Genomic DNA, 23,077 nt, shown 5'->3' on the forward strand with positions numbered 1-23,077 from the left:
GCAGTGACACACGAGCCCACACTTGGTTAAATCCAATTATTTTCATTCCTCATAACTCCAGGGGATCCACTCTTCTATTCACAGTTTAAGATTTCAGGGAGATGGAGCCAAACTTAGCAACAGTAAGCAGTGCTGCCAAGTGCATCAGAACACAATCACCACAGGAAATGTGGAGTGGCTCAGTTTGACCCGACAAGCTGAAATATTGGATGAAAACCTTCACAAATGCTTGAAGATCATGATTAACTCTGTAGAGAAGACGGAGCTAAAGCCTTTACTTCCGTTGTAGATGTTTCAGTTTGTGGTGCACAGATACCCCATAAATAAAACAGCAACTCGGTGGACACTGCCACAGACATCCCGCCCCTTGCAGAACCGATTTCCAGGGACTTTTGGGCAATGGGCACAGATGTAGTAAAGGGATCAGCGGGGCACACGCAGGGCTGTTTCTAGGGTTTTCTCATAATACGGTCCGAGTGGTGGGTACGGTTGGTCCCCTTGGTGTTTGCAGTATGATAGGCCTATATGGGTGTTTTTTTGTGGATTTGGGGTTGGTTCTCTTTGAGTTGGGATGTCAAACAAATCACCAGGACCAGATATTATTTATCCTCGAGTTCTTAAGGAGGCCAGCGAGTACAAATATAAACCCTTGACACATATTTTTAGGAACTCGCTGCATACTGGAGAGATTCTTAAGGGCTGGAAAATGGCAAATATCATCCCATTATATAAAAAGGGTGACAGAGTAGATCCAAGCAACTATAGGCCAGTAAGCTTAACGTGCATCACAGGAAAATTAATGGAAGGAATTATTAAGGAGAAGATTGAGCAACACTTGGCAAGGACTGGAGTTATTAGGAACAGTCAGCGTGGGGTCAGAAGAGGGAGGTCGTGTTTTACTAACATGCTGGAATTCCATGAGGAGGCAACAAAAGGATACGACCAAAGTGGAGCAGATGAGATGATTGATCTGGACTTTCAGAAAGCATTTGATGAGGTGCCACATGAGAGGTGGGCATCAAACTAAAAGAAGTGGCAGTTCAGGGTTTGGGTTGTAGATGGGTGCAGAATTGGCTCAGACACAGGAAGCAGAGGGTGATGGTGTGAGGAACCTCATAAGAACTGGCCGATGTTAAGAGTGGTGACCAGCAGGGGGCAGTGCTGGGGACGCTGCTATTTTTAATAAATATATATATACATATATACACATATATACACATATATACATATATACATACATATATATATACATATATATATACATATATATATATATACATATACACATATATATAATATACATATACATACACACACACATATATATACACACATACATATACATAAACACACATACACACAGTAGATGACTGCTCATCAGAATCCCACCCCTGCAGGCACCAGGCTTACTCTGTGTTTTCGAATATCATGGTACTGCGTAATTTATCACTGCCATGTGGGCAGAGTGTACAACCCTAAAAATAGCACACTTGATTACACAAATTGTGTCACAATGGAGTGAAGTAGGTAGTTTTGTTTTGCTCTTACATGCTTCTTTACCAGAGGACAAATCTCATAATATGACAGATTGGCATCTTGTGAACGGCAATTCATTTATTTGTAAACATTCACTTCTTTCAGGAAAAAAAACACAATTATGTCTGCTAAACACAGAGTCACTGGCAAAAACTTCGGCTTCACCCGTAATCCTTCTTTTTTCTGTCATGTATATGTATCCTCCTTGTCACTACAGCAGAGCTCTTTTCTCTCTCTGTTCAGAAAAGCTGAAATGAAGCCATTATCGGAAGAGCGACCTACACATCTACAACACGCGGGTATTACAGAGATAAAGGCCGAGCACAAATCCAAGCCTGGCTGGCACATTAAATAACACTGCCTGAGGCATTCCGGCTCACCTAGGAGCCTCAGAGACCGGTCACCTTCCAACAGGAGGAGGAGGATGTGGAAGTGGTGCAGAGCTACAAGAACCTGGGGGTTCACATAAACAACAAACTGGACTGGTCTGACACCATAGTGGCACTGGACAAGAAGAGCAGGAGCAGACTGGACTACCAAAGGAGATTCAGGTCGTTTGATGTATGCAGTGTAGGTGCTTTAGAACAGTAGGACAGGCATCTTGGCCGGGATGAAGACTGGATTCATACCTGGCCAGGAGACCACAATGGAAGGATCAGGTTGTAGTAGTCTGGCCCCGCTAAGATTCACACCGTCGATGAGACGGGATTTATTTCTTTTTTTGGTGAAAATTCCAGGGATGCACCCAGCCTTGGCCCGACCTGCACACACTCACAAACACAGACATGAAACCAACAAATGAATAAATAAATAATCTATTAAATGAAAACCCAATACAAAACAACAACAGATAACCCTCCCCTTTCCCCTACGGTGATACATCCATCCATTTTCCAACCCGCTGAATCCGAATACAGGGTCACGGGGGTCTGCTAGAGCCAATCCTAGCCAACACAGGGCACAAGGCAGGAACCAATCCTGGGCAGGGTGCCAACCCACCGCAGGACACACACAAACACACCCACACACCAAGCACACACTAGGGCCAATTTAGAATCGCCAATCCACCTAACCTGCATGTCTTTGGATTGTGGGAGGAAACCCACGTAGAAACGAGGAGAACATGCAAACTCCACGCAGGGAGGACCCGGGAAGCGAACCCGGGTCTCCTAACTGCGAGGCAACAGCGCTACCACTGCGCCACCGTGCCGCCCTACGGTGATACAGCTGTAACATAAAAATAAACACTCACTTCAATGTCCTTATACAGTCCAAGATAGCAAAAGCGAATGAAACGGTTTGGTGTGAAGACGACAAATCCCGAGAACAACTTCCGTAGTAAATGAGTGAAACAGTCCTACCAGTAGTCCTGAGTGGCGAGGGGTGAGATTTGCAGGAGCGCTCCCTTTAAAGACACATGGCAATAAATCCACCATTATACACGACAGGCAGGCACGATAGAGTCCATTCATCCTAACGGGAAATGATCCAGGGCACAATAGACTTTTCAGACGACATGTTGGACAGGATACACCAAAACACTGCTCTCCAGTTGCTCCGCCAGGCCCCCCTTTTCAACTTTCCCGCTGGCCTCTTTCGTCCCCAGCAGCCCCTGCTTCTGTTTCATCCTATGCGGGTAATCCCCCCCTGGGCTGCTGGGAAATGGAGTTCTTCCCACAGTAGCACTGCTACAAGGTGATTAGGTTCACCGGGAGCAGTTCATTCCCATGTATGGTAGATGCCAGTGTCCCTCAGAGCTAAACGCAACATAAAGATACCCAGAGGGTCGCATGAGAGTTGGAGTCCGGAGACACAGCCCTGTCCAGGGTCTTTGGGGACCGCCAGAAGGTACTGCCAGGGGAGGACTATCATGGCTTCTGCACAACCCGGAATTGCTTCAAAGGACTTGTACAGGAAACGAGAAGCAGTCTAAAGGAAAGCCCGCTGCCTCACTTAAATCGAGTGCGGGCCAGGAGACAGAGGGCTACGCTCTCTTGGAGGAGGAAGGAAAATTGTAAATTGTGTATTTTACTGGTATTCTTGTGAAGAAGGTGTGGTATCAAACAAAAATTCTTTATTTTGAATATGGAATTTTGTTGGGTATTGTGGATTGGGGATCTGTGGTGCCTCCTAGTGGTTTCAGCAGCAAGTTGCTGGACATATTTTACAGCCCATAGTAGTAGCCAGTGGTTTTGTCCTACTCGGTGGTGTCCTGGATACACAACACCTGAACAAACGTATCAGGAGAGCCTGCGCCATCATCCTGTTGAATGCCATCATGAAAAATCCCCTCCAGGAGGCGCTCTCTCGGCGCATTCCTCCACAGTGTGCTAAGAGGAGCCTCTGGAGGTCTTTTCCGCCTGCCGCTATCAGACAATCCGACAGTGAACTTAAGTTCTGCGATGGGCTGGCGCCGCTGCCCGGGGTTTGTTTTCTGCCTTGCGCCCTGTGCCGTGACCCTGTGTTAGGATATAGCAGGTTGGAGAATGACTGACTGACTGACTGACTTGCTAAGTTAATTTTGAAATTTTGGCACAATATACATTTATTTATTTACCTACCAACTGACTGATTGTATTATCTGTCCTTGAAAGTGTGTATCCTTGCTTTTTATAGTTCTGCTGCTGTATCCATTTGAATTTCACCTTGGGATTAATCAAATTTATTTAATCTAATCTCAGCAGTGACAGTAATACAGTAACAGTAGCAGACAATAAAAATCACAAAAACAATCAACTCCACGTCTTGACCTGCCATAATCCTGTAAGCCTTACGTAATTTATCACTGCCATGTGGGCAGAGTGTACAACCCTAAAAATAGCACACTTCATTACACATATTGTGTCACAATGGAGTGAAGCAGCTAGTTTTTCTTTGCCCTTACATTTCGAGGTCACTATTTATATTAGACTTGCTGGAAAATAAAAGCAAATTTCAATCTGATTAGTATACGAGGGTAAATCAAAGAAGTAAAGGCAATTTGAAAATTATACAGTAACTGCAATAAATACAAGCAGACGCAATGCAACACGTTCGCAAAGGCTGCTGGGTAGTTTGAGCACACATACAACGCAGCATTCTGCTATTGGTTTAATTGAAGCCAAGGTCAAATGAACATGGACGGTCCGCGGCGGGACTGCACCGCTGTTGAAAAGCACACCGTACTGAGATTTCATTGGGCGGAGGGAGTGAAACCTGCCAGACGATCATGGGAGGGGCTCAGGCGATGAGTCGTGCTGATTGGTTGACCACAAGTATAGGCGCCGTCTTACAAATCTGTCAGTAGTTTGGACTTTGGAGAGAAGATGGAGCGCCACTCTTCGCACCTTTTTGAAGACTTCATACAAGTTACTTGGGTAAATAAACCTTTCATTTACGTACGTACACTGGGGGTGTGCCCGAGGTTTGCAGGGGCTGCAACACCACCCCCTGGTGGTCACAAGTGGCCTAGTCTGCAGGATTCCTGGCTGTCTGCTTGGCAGGTACCTGAATTTAATAAATTGCTTGTGGCCAAAACACCCAAACCTCAGACACAACCGCACAGACACCAGTTCTTGTGTAAGTACCTTGTACAGAGGCTTCAAAAGGCATAAACCAAATGCAGCACTGTTCATCTCTTTTCATTCCACCAGGTGAGCTTTGTCCTTCTCCTCTCCCGACTCCCAAGGACCCCTGTGGGTGTCCAGACTGGGCTGCCACACGAGGACCATTGCCACCTGCTGTATGCGCGATTGAACAGCTCCGGACTCTTGCCTTCCGCTGGTCCATCCATTACATTATACCAGACTGGTACAAAGTTATTTTCTCGTCCCGGCAGCCAATCAGTCTACTGTTTTGCTCTGGCTTCCCATCTTGGTAAGAAACAACCCCCCCGCCGCCCTCCCCTTCCCAGGCCGGGATGCCAGCTCTCATTCTACAAAAGGCAGCGACTGCCGGAGAACGGGGTCAATTGATCTACAGAGCTAGCTAACTGAAGAGCTGTGTGGTGGCTCAGCAACTGGCTGTCATATAGGCAGCTGTAAGTTTACTCCTATGGGCCTCTACTGTATATTCAACACCTATGGAGGAAGGCTATACAGGTAGCGTAGTGTTCAATATTTTCAATATAGTAGTTTTCAATATTTTCGATCCACGGTTGGGGAGCCCTCGGATACAGAGGGCCGACTGTAATTTAGACCACTTTGTTGCTTTTACTTTGACATTAAAAAGTCTTTTATGATTGATCTGTGTCAAAAAAAGGCAAGTTAAATCCACCGAGATTCAAAGTTGTAAAACAATAAAGCGATAAAACTTTAGATTGTGAAGAAGCTCCATGGCTTCACTTTTAGATCTCCCACTGGGTGCCCCAGGTCCTTCTGCACTTCTAAGCTCCATATAAAATGTAAAGGGCCAGGCGATGCCCAGGTCTCCTGTACTTTCCACTTGGCAGCCAGGGTCACAACTCTGTGCCCCCCTCTAACAGATTTGGGGACTTTTAAAGTGGGCACCTCATGGAGGACTGTCCAATTCTACTGATTTATTGATTCAGGTGGCATGCCAATCGTGGCTCTGGCGTGATGGTGACAACTTCTCATGGCCAGATTTTTTCTTCTATTCTCAGGATGCTGCTTGGGGGCGTTCAGTATCTGTCCAGTAGTGACCCCTGCTGGTGGCCAAGTGGGTAGCCACTTCCACTAAGAACTCACTGCAGCTTTTTCACTTACATGCAGTGTTTCTACAGATGACGGTTTTGGGCTCTTATATAAGATTACCGAGTATAGCAAAGTATGCCTGACTTTAAATTCAGATAAAGTGTACTGTGCTAAGCAGATGACACAAAAACATCGTCAATCTTCATAAAATAAGACTCGGTAGTGTTGCACATTATTAACTCCATCCATACTCCTCCTTGTTACCAATGTTAATACATTTATAGAAGGTTTCAACTGATATAATCAATCGGCATGCAGAAACCAATACAATCTTTCAATCTGATGTTTGCAAGCTCTTATTTGGTAACATTTGTAATGAATTTCAAAACAACCTACAAGTCTTTATTATCATAATGGGTTCCTATTAAAAAAATGCATATTTAACATTACAGCTTTCATTAACTAATCATTTAAATGAAGCACAGGCGTACAGCACTGAAATAACATGCATGGCTTGTACAAAGACAAAGACAATGGCGCAAAAACAAGCCGCTACAAAACTTTTCCATTGGATTTTGTCGCCCTCTGCTGGACCTTTATAGACTTACATCTTGTTACAAAAACTGAGAAATTCAATGCTGCCCCATTACAACTGCAACACCTAGCAAGACACGAGATATGAAAGTTTTATTTATATGACAGATTATTTATGACACATGGTGTGCATGATTAAAAGTACAGCTCCGTCAATAATCAGTATTTGCTGGGCTGGGCAGAGCGTGGCATCATTACTCTGTTATTGACACCATACTGACAACATCAGGGTGATCTTTTAGATGGGTGCAGAATTGGCTCAGACACAGGAAGCAGAGGGTGATGGTGCGAGGAACCTCATCAGAATTGGCTGAAGTTAAGAGTGGTGACCAGCAGGGGGCAGTGCTGGGGCCGCTGCCATTTTTAATAAATATAAAGGATTTCGATTGGAATATAAGTAACAAGCTGGTTAAGTTTGCAGAGGATACCAAGACAGGTGGATTAGCAGATAATTTGGAATCCGTTACATCATTACAGAATGACTTGGATAGCAGACAGGCTTGGACAGATTTGTGGCAGATGAGAGTTACACATAGGAAGTAAAAATATTAGGTTTGAATACACAATCGAGAGTACATCTTATAAGAAGGATTTAGGAGTCATAGTGGACTATCAAGTGCCAGATAGTGTTTAGAAGCCCTTAAGAAGGCTAACAGGCTATGACTCAGGCACTGCCGTGAGTGGCAGCCTTTCCAGCAGCTCCGTGTATCTTTCCACCTTTTTCTCTATTTCACTGATCACTCCTACCCCTTTCTTTTATGTGAACTCAATCCCTGGACACTTTTTACTACTTGGACATGTATTTTTACACACCGAGACTCATCTACTCAAGCTCTGAGAACAAAGGCCCGCACCGCTGTGGTTCCCTATTTACCTGACGAGGTAAGAAGGCGGTATTGTGGCAGCAGAGCCGGTGCTAAGTTAAAGGCTAAATGGCTAGCAAGAAAGTGGCGATACAAGCCTTCTGTGATCCAGGGAAATGTGAACTCACTACCAAATAACATCGACGAACTGGCTGCGCTGGTGAAAAATGTCAGGACCTACAGAGAATGCAGTTTGTTCTATGTGAATTTCCCCTTGGGATTAATAAAGTATCTACAGTATCTATCTAACAGAATGTCAGGTTATATAGCCACCACCACCTACTCAAAGCATCATGATGCTCCAACATTGATGGACTGTAGTGATGGGTCGTTCTTTTGAACGATTAGTTCATTTTGAACAAATCTTTAATGTGACTCGGGAAGAACGAGTCATCTCGCGGGAGTGATTCATTCAGTCGCACATGCGCATTTGCGCAACTTCCTATAGTTTCTGTATTGGAATTGATTCACCTGTTTCGAGTCTTCGGGTTTTTCGAGATCGTTCGTTCATCACGTGACAGCCCCATAAAGCTTAACCAACTCAGTCTGAGCCGGAAACAGAATTGATTAGTTCATCTCTCGAGTCTTCGGGTTTGAGTCATTCGTTCACCACATGACAGCCCCATAAGCTTAACCTATGCAGTCTGAGCCGGAAAGAGAATTGAACGAAATGACTCGAAAAATGATTCGCTCATTTTGCTGAACGAGACTCAAATGTCCGAGTCGGTAATGATCCGAGCTTCCCATCACTAATGGACTGAAAGCCAGAAGTCTACGTGACCATCATCATCATCAAATCCTTCCGTGAAAACCATAAATACAAAGAGGACTGTTTGACTTATGTTAGGTAGATTGCCCAGAGGGGACTGGGTGGTCTCATGGTCTGGAATCCCTACAGATTTTTTTTTTTTGTTTTTTCTGTCCACCCTGGCCATCGGACCTTACTTATTCTATGTTAATTAATGTTGACTTGTTTTTATTTTTTACTGTGTCTTCTATTTTTTTATTCTCCATTTTGTAAAGCACTTTGAGCTACATTTTTTTGTATGAATATGTGCTATATAAATAAATGTTGTTGTTGTTGTTCATGTATGGAGTACAAGTCACAGGAGGTTCTGCTCAGGCTTTAGTTTAGACACTGGTGAGGACTCATCTGGAATCTTGGGTGCAGTTTTGGTCTCCAGGCTACAAAAAGGACGTTACAGCACAAGAAAAGGTCCAGAGAAGAGCGACTAGGCTGATTCAGGGCTACAGAGAGTGAGTTATGAGGAAAGATGAAAAGAGCTGAGCCTTTACAGGAGAGGAAGAGGAGACCTGACTGAAGTGTTTAAAATTATGAAGTGAATTAGTCCAGTGGACTGAGACGGTGACTTTAAAAAGAGTTCATCAAGAACACGGGGACACAGTTGGAAACTTGTGAAGGGGAAATTTTGCACAAACGTTAGGAAGTTTTTCTTTACACAAAGAACGATACACACTTGGAATAAGCGACCAAGTAGTGTGGTGAACAGTAAGACTTTAGGGACTTTCAAAACTCGACTTGATGTTTTTTTGGAAGAAATGAGTGGATAGGACTGGCCAGCTTTGTTGGGCTGAATGGCCTGTCATCATCTACAGTGTTCTAATGAGTATTCTTTATATCATTATATATTTTAATTTTATTGAATTTTTTAAAATCAAATAACACTCCATACACATAACTCAAGTTTTACAAAAAGAAAAAAAAGAAAAAGGTTTGAAACAATTCAACCCTCACCCCTGAGAAAGAGAGCTAGGCCAGCAGAGTAAAACTTTATGCTAGTAAAGACAAACGAATAGGTAAAATAATAAACGAATAGAGATACATCGAGTAAAAGAGGGGAGAGAATCTGCTTCCTCGGTTTAAATGCTTATTCTAAAACGTTATTGATTGGATCCTGCCAGGTTTTGAAAAAGTTCTGCGCAGATCCTCTTAGTGAGAATTAGATTTTTTCCAGTTTCAAATAATATATAACTTCAGTTACCCACTGACTTAGAAGAGGTGAGTTAGGATTCTTCTAGTTGAGCGAGATAAGTCTGCGTGCCAATAATAAAGTAAAGGCCATTACAGTTTGTTTGTCCTTCTCCACTTTAAGCCCCTCTGTGAGTCCACCAAACACACACAGCTGTTAATGGGTTAGGAAGGATTGGGACACCAAGGCTGTCTGAGAGACATTTAAATATTTTGGTCCAAAATGATGTTAATTTAGTGCAGGTCCAAAACATGTGACCCAGTGAGGCTGGAGCTCGATTGCAATATTCTCAAGTTGGATCTCGCCCTGGAAACATTTCAGACAATTTTAAGAGATGTGCTCGATATATCATTTTAAGATGAATAATTCTAAGCTTTGTGCATATGGAGCTCGAGTGAATTCTGTGTCTTGCTACCTTCCACTCCTTTTCTGAGATGTTGAGTGAGAGATTCTTTTCCCATTTTTCTTTTAGATCTTTGAAAGGGAGGGACTGTAAAATAGTTTTATATATTACAGAAATGCTGTCCGAGTCCTCAATACTGATCGATATTTTTTCGGGTATAGAGGTAGGTGGGAAGTGAGGACAATTGGGCAGGTTTTGTTTAATAAAGTTTCGCATTTGAAGGTAGTGAAAGAAATGTGTTGCTGGAAAGTTACATTTGGAGTGTAATTGTTCGAACGGATAATATTCTTATAAATCACCTTAGACCAGGAGTCCTCAATCACGGTCCTGGAGGTCCTTGCTGATAATGAAACTTGGTATTTAACTATTTGGCTTGTTAGTGCGTTCATTCATCCAAGGGAAATTTAAATTGCACTGTAGAGTTTCTTTCTCTGAGAACATTATCCATGTGTTTTGTGGACCAGAATAGATTTAAACTTAACGGTCCTTCCTTTTCCCCCCTCTCATTTATTTCTAAACATTTTTAACACAGATACTTCATTTTGCACATGCACACGTTTAAAAGGAAGCCCCTTATCTGGAGAGCTGCTGGTTTCATTATTAAGTAATGTCTGGTTAATTAAACAGGCAACAATTAAAACTTAAATGCAGCTGTTAAAAACTAAAACAGGCAATTAAGGCTTCTGAATTGTAACAGGCCAGATAACTAAAATCTCAAGAACTGTATTGCTTTAGAAGTAAATAAATGGATTCCAATTAAGAAAATGGTTGAAGTGAAAACCTGAAGCCACTGCAGACCTCCAGAAGTGTAATTGAGGACCTCTGATCAACAACCTAACTAAAATTTGTCTTTGACGAATGAAAGCGCTCACAAGGCCTAGAGTTAAATAAGTTTCATTAATAGCAAGGTCCGAGTTCTAATTGGGGAAACTGGCTGGAACGAAAACCCGTAGCAACTGCGGCCCTCCAGGAGTGTGATTGAGGACCTCTGCCTTAGACAATGGGTGGGCCTCTCTGGCGATGTTGGTTTCAGTCTGATTTAACAGGTAGAAATTTCTTTGTCAGACGTGGCGATTGTAGTTTGGCGGGCTAGGATACTGTATATGGTGTACCGCTAAGATCTATGCTGGGTCTATTTCTCAATCTACAAGCTTCAATTAGGTCAGATTTTCTCAAAGCATAAATAAAGCTCCATGTCACCTTCATTGCTGTGGTAACTCACTTTATCTGTAGACGGCTCTGGGCTCTCTTTCCAAATGGATGAGTAGTAATGTTCACAAACTAGGAATGTAGTGAGAAGTCAAGCCAAATGACCCCTTTTATTGGCTAAATAAAAAGATTATGCAAAAGCTTAAAAAAAAAAAGCAAAACATTTTCCCAGTCCTGTTGTGGAGTGTCCATGGGCTTGTTCAGCAATGTTCCTTTTTTGATAGCGGTGGCTTCCTTCTTGGTGTCCTGCCATGGACTCCTTTCTTGTTCAATGTTTTGCGTATAGTTGACTAGTGAACAGAGATGTTAGCCAGTTCTAATGACTTCTCCAAGTCCTTTGCTGTCATTCTAGGGTTCTTCTTTACCTCATTGCTGACTTTGCGTTGTGCTCTTGTGGTCATCTTGGCAGGGCACCCACTTCTATGCAGAGTAGCCACAATACCAAACTGTCTCCATTTATAGACAACTTGCCTAACAGTAGACTGATGAATATCTCAAATCTTTGAGATGACTTTGTAACCCTTTCCAGCCTTCTGTAGATTATGTAGCAATTCTCGATCGTAGCTCTTCAAACAGCTCTTTTGTACGAGGCATGATTTTCATCTGGTTATGCTTCTTGTGAAAAGCTCAATCTCAAACTTTATCGTGTTTTTTTTAACCAATCAAAGTGAGATTAGGCCACACCTCTGAACTCGTTTCATTAAATGGTGTGCTAAATTCGGACTGCAATGAGCTTTTCAAAAAGTCATTCGCTTAGGGTTCACTTTTTCCAACCTTCAGTTTCACAGTTTGAATGATTTATTCAATATGGTCAACAATTCTCTGAAAATCTGTGTATCATTAGTTATAGGAGATGGTGTTTGTTCATTATTAGGACTGACATAAAGATACGACCATGTTTTATATGGGAATTAGACATTAGACAAGAGGGAATTCCTAGGGGTTCACATACTTTTTACTTTGACTGTATGCCCTCAATGCAGAGGATTCAAAATGCAGTGGCACATCTGGTGTTTAACCAATGGAGATGGGCACATGCCATTGCTCTCTTCAGATCGCTATATTGGCTCCCAAGAAAAGATGATAAGCTGATATCCTTGATGCTTGCCTACAGAGTAGTCAGTGGGTCAGCACCTATGGAGACACATGTGTGGTCTTGTGCTTCTTCTCACCCACTCAAGTCTGCTTTTAAATGCTGTCTGGTGATGCCACCTCTCACCCCTCCAGACTCTTTTCATGTGTAACTCTTGGCTGGTAGAACGAGCTGCCCACCTCCACTCTAACTGCGGACTCACTCATGGTGTTTAGGAAACGTTTCAAGAGTCTTTTGCTTGGTGAAGTTCGGTCAAATTGATGTTGGCTTTGACAGGTTCTTGTGAACAAGGAAGTGTAACCAGCTTGACTCTACATGTGATGATCAGTTTTATACCCATGCCTGTAACACTTGTTACCTAATAGTCCCCTGTGGTAATGCATGACTCTGCGCATTACCAAATATAAGTTAAAGAAACTGTAAGAGCCATTTTCCTAGTTCTATAAGATACATGAATATTTTACTAGATGACAGTGCATAATCTATGGGAGGTTCCTATAACCCCCATAAGTAGAATTGTATTGGTATATTCTTGCCATTTCTAACAGCTTTGAGTAAACATTATTCTTCAGTTAGTGACAGCCTTGCCATGAGTAAGGTGTAGAGGCATACAGTTTTAAACCATGCTCGTGATCATGACCATGCTAGATGGCCTACGGGCTCTTTGAATGTGTGAAGTAACACGTAAAGAAAACGCACTTATTTAAGCACGAAGCCGTGCGCTTATAGCATACAGAAGAAGAACTTTTAAGTACAGAAATAATTAAAGATCCTCAAAAAAAGCGAAGTTTAGACAAGATACATTTTTCCTTTTGGTGCCTTTTATTCTACGTGTGTAACTATTTTTTCTTTTATTCTTGTGTGGATTATTTGCTTTTAACTTTCACTAAATATTTTTAAAACAAACTTTTGGACTGTGAGATTTCTTTCCACACGAGTTTTGCCTGTGCTCGACTTCGCCTTACGCTTCGGCGGCTATAGAAACATTAAACCGAACATCCTTATCTATAAGGGTAAAAGTAGGCCAGCTTACAAGATTACTTATTGATTTTTAACCTCTTTAACCTTTTTTTATGGATTATTTATTTATTAACTTTGAGCATCGCACCGTGGACGCCGTTTTTGGTTTTGTTTGAGTATTTCTAATAAAAGCTCTTAACACATTTTACACCATTCCTTTGCTCTGGGCGATTTGTCTTGATTGCACAGCTCATTCGGTTTTATTATTGATGGTGTCGGGATCGAGAGGCTCCCAAATCTGGAAGAGGGAGCAGGGAGCTGGACCCACACCGTCACACCCCCTGAATGTGGTTTGCTCGTTTATGTTGACATCTTGTGTGTGTGTTGTTTAGGTTAAAATATCACTTAAGCGAATAAATGTAAATGGGGACGTGACTGATGAAAAACAGGAAGAGGAAGACAATCTTTGGAAGACTTGACAACAGCAGTCAGGCTGGCGTCTGCTAATATAGCTCAAGAAAGAGGTTTTATTGTGCTATTTCTCGTTATTTCAAGGTCAGCCGTAGAGTTCTCCACTCACAATCCATCTAAATTAAAACTAAAAGCTCTACTCAGCATTTCAAACAAGAGTAAACATTTTGAAACGGTAGGCCTAGCGTTTGGATGACATCTACTGGTAAAATTAAGTAACACATGTTAAGAATTAATATGCCAACTACAGCCAATGAAAATTTGTACCTGTTCTGCCACAGAAGTACGCAGCGAACAATTTTAGAAATGGCCCAGGAGATGAAACAAGCCATAAACAGGTGTGCCAAGAAGCCCAATCACCATTCAGGAGGAGGACATGGAAGTGGTACAGAGCTACAAATACCTGGGGCTTCACATAAACAACAAACTGGACTGGTCTGCAAATGCAGTAGCACTGGACAAGAAAGGCCAGAGCAGACTGGACATCCTGAGAAGACTCTCCGCTTTTTTGATGTGTGCAGCAAGGTGCTGGAAATGTTCTACCAATCCATAGTAGCCAGCGTGGTGTTCTACACTGGGGTCTCCTGGGGGAAACAACCTGAGCCTAAGAGAAGCACAATACCATAACAAACATATGAGGAAAGTCTGCTCCATCACAGGACGAATCCCGGGCACAACGGAAGGTGTTGTGGAAAAGAGGATGATGGGGAAAATTGGATGCCATCATCAACAATTCCCTCCATGAAACGCTGCCTCTCTTGAAGCTCATTCCACCATGGTGTGCTAAGAAGCACCTCTGGGGATACTTTCTGTCCACTGCTATCTCCACTGACAGACTGAGGAGATCGTTCCTCCCCCACACTATGCGACTCTTCAATTCCACCCGGGGGAGTAAATGCTAACATTAATTTTATTTTTATTTTTTTTCATTTTTATTACTATTTAATTTAATATTGTTTTTTGTATCAGTGTACTGCTGCTGGATTATGTGAATTTCCCCTTGGGATTAATAAAGTATCTATCTATCTATCAGGCAATTCAGTGTTTCCAAATGATGTACTCGTAAAGTTTATATATTTACCTCTCTATTGATTGTTTGATCGATCGACTGTATTACTTGTCCTGTGAGTCCGTTTCCTTGTTTTTTTTATGTTTCTGCTGCTGTAAGCTTTTGAATTTCCCCTTGGGATTAATAAAGTTTATCTAATCTAATCCACTTTAAACCGGGAAGTACTCAATCAGCTGACAATCCACAAATGTAGGTAGTCAGGGATAAAAGAAAATTGGTGCCTGGGATTTTAGGATGGACCAATGAAAACTTACCACATAATTGCCTTCACAACAACAAAGGATACGATTTTCGCTTTCTGGCGACATTTCAGCAATGGGAGTAATGCAGAAAGCAGCCCTACACTGGGCACCAAACCATGGCAGGGTACGCAGCTTCCTGTCTGCTCACAACCACATTGGATACAATACAATACAATCTATTTTTGTATACTCCAAAATCACACAAGAAGTGCCGCAATGGGCTTTATCAGGCCCTGCCTCTTGACAGCCCCCCAGTCTTGACTCTCTAAGAAGACAAGGAAAAAAAACCCTTGTAGGAAAAAAATGGAAGAAACCTCGGGAAAGGCAGTTCAAAGAGAGACCCCTTACCAGGTAGGCTGGGCGTACAGTGGGCGTCAAAAAGAAGGGGGGGGCAATACAATAAAATAATACACAGAACAGAACAAACCCTCAATACAGTATAAAGATAAAAAATGTACATGTACGGAGCAGAATTTAACAGTAGATGATATCACATAATATGATCTGGATTTGTTTGATGGATACCCATCAGCCGGAAAACATTTCTTTAAAATTTTTAAACCTTAATCCTTAAAGTACAGCCATTTATATGGATACGCCTTAATAAAATGGGAATGGTTGGTGATATTAACTTCCTGTTTGTGGCACATTAGTATATGTGAGGGGGGAAACTTTTCAAGATGGGTGCTGACCATGGTGGCCATTTTGAAGTCGGCCATTTTGGAATCCAACTTTTGTTTTTTCCAATAGGAAGAGGGTCATGTGACACATCAAACTTATTGGGAATTTCACAAGAAAAACAATGGTGTGCTTGGTTTTAACGTAACTTTATTCTTTCATGAGTTATTTACAAGTTTCTGACCACTTATAAAATGTGTTCAATGTGCTGCCCATTGTGTTGGATTGTCAATGCAACCCTCTTCTCCCACTCTTCACACACTGATAGCAACACCGCAGGAGAAATGCTAGCACAGGCTTCCAGTATCCGTAGTTTCAGGTGCTGCACATCTCGTATCTTCACAGCATAGACAATTGCCTTCAGATGACCCCAAAGATAAAAGTCTAAGGGGGTCAGATCGGGAGACCTTGGGGGCCATTCAACTGGCCCACGACGACCAATCCACTTTCCAGGAAACTGTTCATCTAGGAATGCTCGGACCTGACACCCATAATGTGGTGGTGCACCATCTTGCTGGAAAAACTGTGCATAAAGAGGGAAACACATCATCATGTAGCAATTTCGCATATCCAGTGGCCTTGAGGTTTCCATTGATGAAGATCTTTGTACCCCATATAACACACCATCCCATCAATTTTTTTGTTCCAACAGTCTTGGAGGGATCTATCCAATGTGGGTTAGTGTCAGACCAATAGCGGTGGTTTTGTTTGTTAACTTCACCATTCACATAAAAGTTTGCCTCATCACTGAACAAAATCTTCTGCGTAAACTGAGGGTCCTGTTCCAATTTTTGTTTTGCCCATTCTGCAAATTCAGTGCGCCGATCTGGGTCATCCTCGTTGAGATGCTGCAGTAGCTGGAGTTTGTAAGGGTGCCATTTGTGAGTAGCTAATATCCGCCGAAGGGATGTTCGACTAATGCCACTCTCCAGTGACATGCGGCGAGTGCTACGCTGTGGGCTCTTGCTGAATGAAGCTAGGACAGCCACTGATGTTTCTTCATTAGTGACAGTTTTCATGCGTCCACATTTTGGCAAATCCAACACTGAACCAGTTTCACGAAACTTAGCAAGCAGTTTGCTAACTGTAGCATGGGAGATGGGTGGTCTCGTAGGGTGTCTTGCATTGAAATCTGCTGCAATGACCCGGTTACTGCGTTCACCAGACATCAACACAATTTCTATCCGCTCCTCACGTGTTAACCTCTGCGACATGTCAATGGCTGTAAACAAAGAGAAACTTGTAAATAACTCATGAAAGAATAAAGTTACGTTAAAACCAAGCACACCATTGTTTTTCTTGTGAAACTCCCAATAAGTTTGATGTGTCACATGACCCTCTTCCTATTGAAAAAACAAAAGTTGGATCCAAAATGGTCGACTTCCAAATGGCCACCATGGTCAATATCAATATCACCAATATCACCAACCATTCCCATTTTATTAAGGTGTATCCATATAAATGGCCCACCCTGTACATTAAAGTGCATGCATTTTTTTGCAGGGCTCTGGAGTCAGAGTTGTGGTCAGAGTTGGAAGCAATTATTGAGAGTTGTAAATATAAACCGTAATATAATGTGTTAATATTTTTAATTGTGCATGTACTAATTCAAACAAAATGTATTCTTCTGTCCTTTTAATAAAAATACAAAATTAAAAAGGTGCTTATAAGTTCAATCTTTTGTTTAATGGATATTTTCAAGATTTTGATAGATATCTATACCTTTTTTTAATCTAGATTTCATTAAATTGATATAAAAAGATAGCCAAAGCATTACTAGTGTGTACACCGGCCATTAACAGCTTGAAATGACCGATTTTTAATTTGCCTGGTTCATTGTGCAGTGGGTGCGGCAGCGTGCTATCAGCGCATGTTCCCAACCCAAGACCCAAGACAGAGCCCCATTGTCAACAGCCATTCCTTCCGTGTCCTAATGGTTAACTCCCTTAGCTTAACCTTAATTAGTCATGTTTACAAGGTAATCGGTTATTAGAGGAACCTTCGCAACTGCATTAGCACAACTGAAGCTTGTTATCCTGTTCACTCCTACAGTTCAGTTCTAGGATCAGAAAATGGCCAAAATAAAACAACTTCCTCAAGAAACAGGTCTATTTTTTTTTTAGGACAGAATGAAGGTTATTCTATGTGACAGGTAACCAAGAAACTGAAGATTTCATACAAAGGTTCCTTTTACCATCTTGAGAGCAGAGGGCATACTGAATCTAACCAGAATAGAAAAAGAGGGGCAAGGGCAAGATGGGCAACTGCATAATAGGGTAACTTGAGAAACAAATGCCTTACTGTTCCACAGTTGACTTCTTCTTTAAATGCATGCCAAATACCAGACTAGATGTCTCTATGTCCACTACCACAGACTCAAGAACTAAAAGTACCCACTGACTCTCACAGGCCTCTTTTTGTTAATGAAGACCAGCAGTAGCACAAGAGATGAATCACAATCACAATGTGAAACTGTAGAGGTGACACCCTGAAGAATTACCTCTATTACTGGTACCTCTTCATTCAGAGTCACGGTGTGACAAGCCAGCAACCCAATGACACGAATCACCTTGGCACGCCTGCAATTGAAACAAATGAAAGTATTAGATTTTACGCTGAAGGTCAACTCCGTTCATTCCTAACACAGCATACTTTCCATTAAACAACACGTGTGGATATGAACAATCAGTTTTCGAAAAGGACAAGTTTAAATCTTAAAGAAGATAACACTTTAGTTTAGGTACTGCAAAATCGCATCATTACTCATGTACTCTTATGCAAGAAGATTTTAACAAAGGATTCTTTAAGTCTTGATTTTGGTTTTAAAGCATCAGTGAAGTGGTTATTCATCTCTATGCAGTGTGGCATTTGATATGCTGGTAAGGATTCACAGGCCATATAATGAAATATGCAATGTCAAGAGACATGTCTCACTTGAGCCACTTGGGACTTGTTTTAGTAGGCCACATTGAAAAGATGAATAAATACTTGACTGATGCTTTGTAAGTGTCCTTAAAACCAAAATGAGCCTTTGGTACTTAAGAGTAAATGAGTGTGTAATAGATACCCCTTTACAGTAACTAAAGTGGTATCAAGAAAATGTCGTTATAAAAACGGAACATTTAAAGAACTACAGTAAGTGGTCATCTACACATCTGACTCCTAAATGAACTACAACGGAGAAAGCTCGAGGATTGCTTCAGGACTATAAATAGTAAAGAGTGTGTGATGGACGGCCGGCATTTCAGTCTGGCAGGGACGTCCATCAACAGAAAGAAGTAGGAAAAGCAGCTTTTTCGGGGCACTACATCTCCCGGGACGCTAGATGGCAGCTCCCCTGGACGGAAATGGTTCTTCAGCCCTGTTGGGTGCTGTGGGTGCCGCTCACAAGGAACCTTTGGACTCCTAGTGTCATTACGACCCGGAAGTACTTTGAAGGCACAAGGACGGAAGCCCACAGTATTTCCGGGCTACTTGAGGAGGGAGGATGTGGCGTTTGATGCGGAGAAGGAACACTTCCGAGTCAAGGACTATTGAAAGGACTGGTTGAATCCCAGCAAGCTGAGCCAGAGTTGGGAGGGAGTGTGACAGAGCTGCTTGGTGGAGAGGAGGATTGAAATATTGTTATTGTATTGTTCTTGATTTATTGTTCATGGTGGTGGAGGTGCTTTGGGGCACTTTATCTTCTTATATAATACACTACCATGGCTGTTCGTTTGTTTGAACAGGATTTTAAATCTGTAGGTCGCAAACCGTTTCACCTACTGACTTGAAATTTGGTACACATATACTACGTGACGTCTGCTATCCGCTTTCGGGGTGATGATTTGTATTACTCTATTTATTTTTATTTTATTGTAGAATCAATTCTCGGCGGCGCTCAGCAGGGTGGCCGTGTGGCGCATGCGTATGGGCGCCGTTCTCATTCCCTACCACCTTCGCTAATCATTCTTGAGGCAGATTGAAGACTTAAGTGAAAAATTAAAGAAAACCTACTGTGTAATTGCAACACAACAACTAACTTAATCAGTTTTAACTTGAAAAGATGCCGACGAAAGAAGAGAAGCAGTGGGCCACTAAGGTGGAGAAAAGAAGAGCTGCTCAGGTAGCAGCAAGCGCATCAACCTCTGAGCAAACGAATGCTAAACAGAGACAGAGAAAGAGGAGGAAAACTAGGAATGCTCAAGTCAAGTGTATTCACTGCAGTATTATCGTGAAGTACACCGTTACTGGTTGAAAAAAATAATTAAAAATCAAATTCTGAGTGATTTTACCCAGTGTACTGCGTACTGTCCATCGGGGAAAAAAGGTGCGCAATAGCGCCACCAAGCGGCCACATATTTACAAGTGATAATGATGGAACAACAAATTTAACCCCCCTGAGCCAACAAATGAGACTTTCTAGCTGGCTTTGTTATAAAAATCAGCCTCCAGGACAATTACTTACTGTGCCCTCTATGATGTCTGGGACAAAGACACCTTTTCCTTTATTTACCCTACAGTTTAAAATTACAAATCAACTAATTCTGACATGATGAAAGCGTACACTACAGACTTTCATTTAAGGATATCTGCATACATTTCGGTCACACAACACTTTTTCTTCATGCCACCCCATTCAGGGCACCATAATATTTGGGACATAATGGCAGGTATAAAGCTGTTAAGGGCGTCACCTGGGAATCTTACCTGGCAGGGAAGCCCACAGCCTGGTAAGACCTGGACAGATAGTTTGCACAGGGCATTGTCTCCCCAAGAACACTAGATGGCAGCCCCCAGGTTACACTAACACCGTGCCATGGTCCCGTGGGTGCCGCGAGAAGGTGCAGAAGGGACTAGCGAGCCCCACTCCATAGAGCTCTGTTGGCTCACAGCCCTGTTTTATGTACACATACAGTATCTCACAAAAGCGAGTAGACCCCTCACATATTTGTAAATATTTTATGATATCTTTTCATGGGACAACACTGAAGACATGACACTTTGAAGTCCGTGTAGAGCTTGTATCACGGTGTGAATTTGCTGTCCCCTCAAAATAACTCAACACACAGCCATTAATGTTAACAAAAGTGAGTCCACCCCTAAGTGCAAAATGTCCAAATTGTGCCCAAAGTGTCAATATTTTGTGTGGCCGCCCACCATTATTTTCCAGCACTGCCTTAACTCTCTTGGGCATGGAGTTTACACGAGCTTCACAGGTTGCCACTGGAATCCTCTTCCACTCCTCCATGACGACATCACAGAGCTGGTGGATGTTCGAGACCTTGAGCTCCTCCACCTTCTGTTTGCTCAATAGGGTTTAGGTCTGGAGACATGCTTGGCCAGTCCAGCACCTTTACCCTCAGTGGTCGTCTTGGAGGTTTGTTTGAGGTCGTTATGTTGGCATACTGCCCTGCGGCCCATGGAGGGGATCACGCTGTGCTTCAGTATGTCACAGTACACGTTGGCATTCATGGTTCCCTCAATAAACTGTAGCTCGCCAGTGCTGGCAGCACTCATGCAGCCCCAAACCATGAGACTCCCACCACCATGCTTGACTGTAGGTAAGACACACTTGTCTTTGTACTCCTCACCTGGTTGCCGCCAAACACACGTTTAACACCATCTGAACCAAATAAGTTGATCTTGGTCTCATCAGTTCCAGTAATCCATGTCCTTAGTCTGTTTGTCTTTCTTGTGCATCATCTTCAGAAGAGGCTTCCTTTTGGGACGACAGCCATGCAGACTAATTTGAAGCCGTGTGCAGCGGGCGTGTGGTCTGAGCACTGACAGGCTGACCTCTGCAGCAATGCTGGCAGCGCTTATACGTCTATTTTCAAAAGACGACCTCTGGATATGACGCTGAGCACGTGGCACTCAACTTCTTTGGTCGACCGTGGCGAGGCCTGTTCTGTGTGGCACCTGTCCTGTTAAACCTGTCGCTGTGTGGTCTTGGCCACCGTGCTGCAGCTCAGTTTTAAGGTGTTGGCAATCTTCTTATAGTCTCGGCCATCTTTATGTAGAGCAACAATTCTTGTTTTCAGATCCTCAGAGAGTTCTTTGCCATGAAGTGCCATGTTGAACTTCCAGTGACCGGTATGAGAGAGTGTGAGAGCGAGAACAGCAAATTTAACACACCTGAGACCTTGTAACACGAACAAGTCACATGACACCGGGGAGGGAAAATATCTGATTGGGCACAATTTGGACATTTTGCACTTAGGGGGGGACTCACTTTTGTTGTTAGACATTAATGGCTGTGTGTCGAGTTATTTTGAGGGGACAGCAAATTCACACCGTGATACAAGCTGTACACGGACTACTGTACATTGTGTCAAAGTGTCAAATCTTCAGTGTTGTCCCATGAAAAGATAGAATAAAATATTTACAAAAATGTGAGGGGCTCTCACATTTGTATATGATGTAATGCCATCTCATTCTTTTGGTCATTAATCCCTGGCTGATATAACTTGCTTGGCGTCGTTGCAACAGCAGTGTGCATGCAGCAGTTGACTACTCGGATTACATTTGTAAAACAGGATGTTGCTGCGAATTGTATTTGATGTTTCCCAGTTCAACTACAGTGTAAGGAAATCTTATCTATCTGGATGACAAGCAGATAATATCATCCTATAGAGCTGGCATGGTGTGACTCATTGATGTTTGTGAAATACCCAAACGGTCAGCAAGTTCACATTGAAAAGCTCCTGTGCTTAAAAACCCAAGAGTAGAAAGAACTTGCGAAGGAACACAGAGAGAGCACAATTCCTTAAAGTCTGCCTTTGTAAAGCCCCCGCCAGTTCAGCACTCACCTCAGAGAGGAACTTGGAAATTGAAATCAACTTAAAAGCCAGTAATCATCATCATCATCATCATCTATAAATGTGCACTCTCTTTTAATTCTTCCATTTGCGAGGTCTTCTAACAACACTAAAGCAGCCATGGTAGTTGGAATAGTACGGCCATTCCAAGCACCATTATATCATTAACAGAATTATTACAATCAAGTGAATTAAATTTGTAAATGATATACAACGTCAGAGTATTTGATAAATCTTGCATCTTTGAAGCGAACATGACAAAGAAAGGTGAATGATGCAGAAACAGTAGCACTACTTTGACGCTGGGTTCCGCCAGTTTGCAAAACCAAGTAGAAACGTGCGTACGCAAGGTAGGGGGCTACCGTGAAAATGTGCATGGCTTTATGCCAAGTTTAGGTTTTATACTTCTCAAAGTGTGCGATCAAACGGGCATACGCAACATTTTTGTGTGTACGCACCGTTTATACATGGGGCCCCAGGTGTTCGCTCAACTGCTTCAAGATGTTACTTTCCAGAAAGTTCCTTTCAGCTTATGAG

General features: G+C 42.5%; 1 protein-coding gene across 1 annotated transcript in view; it reads right to left on the reverse strand.

Annotated features, from left to right (window-relative positions):
• Window positions 1–23,077, reverse strand: part of ulk4 (unc-51 like kinase 4) — a 459,640-nt gene that overhangs the window by 342,086 nt on the left and 94,477 nt on the right. The window contains exon 17 of the mRNA XM_039736934.1: window positions 18,241–18,319. Within this exon, the coding sequence (XP_039592868.1) occupies window positions 18,241–18,319 (79 nt within the window). The remainder of the gene's footprint in view (window positions 1–18,240; window positions 18,320–23,077) is intronic.

This window comes from Polypterus senegalus, chromosome 15 (assembly GCF_016835505.1).
Source record: "Polypterus senegalus isolate Bchr_013 chromosome 15, ASM1683550v1, whole genome shotgun sequence".
Classification (NCBI taxonomy): domain Eukaryota; kingdom Metazoa; phylum Chordata; class Cladistia; order Polypteriformes; family Polypteridae; genus Polypterus; species Polypterus senegalus.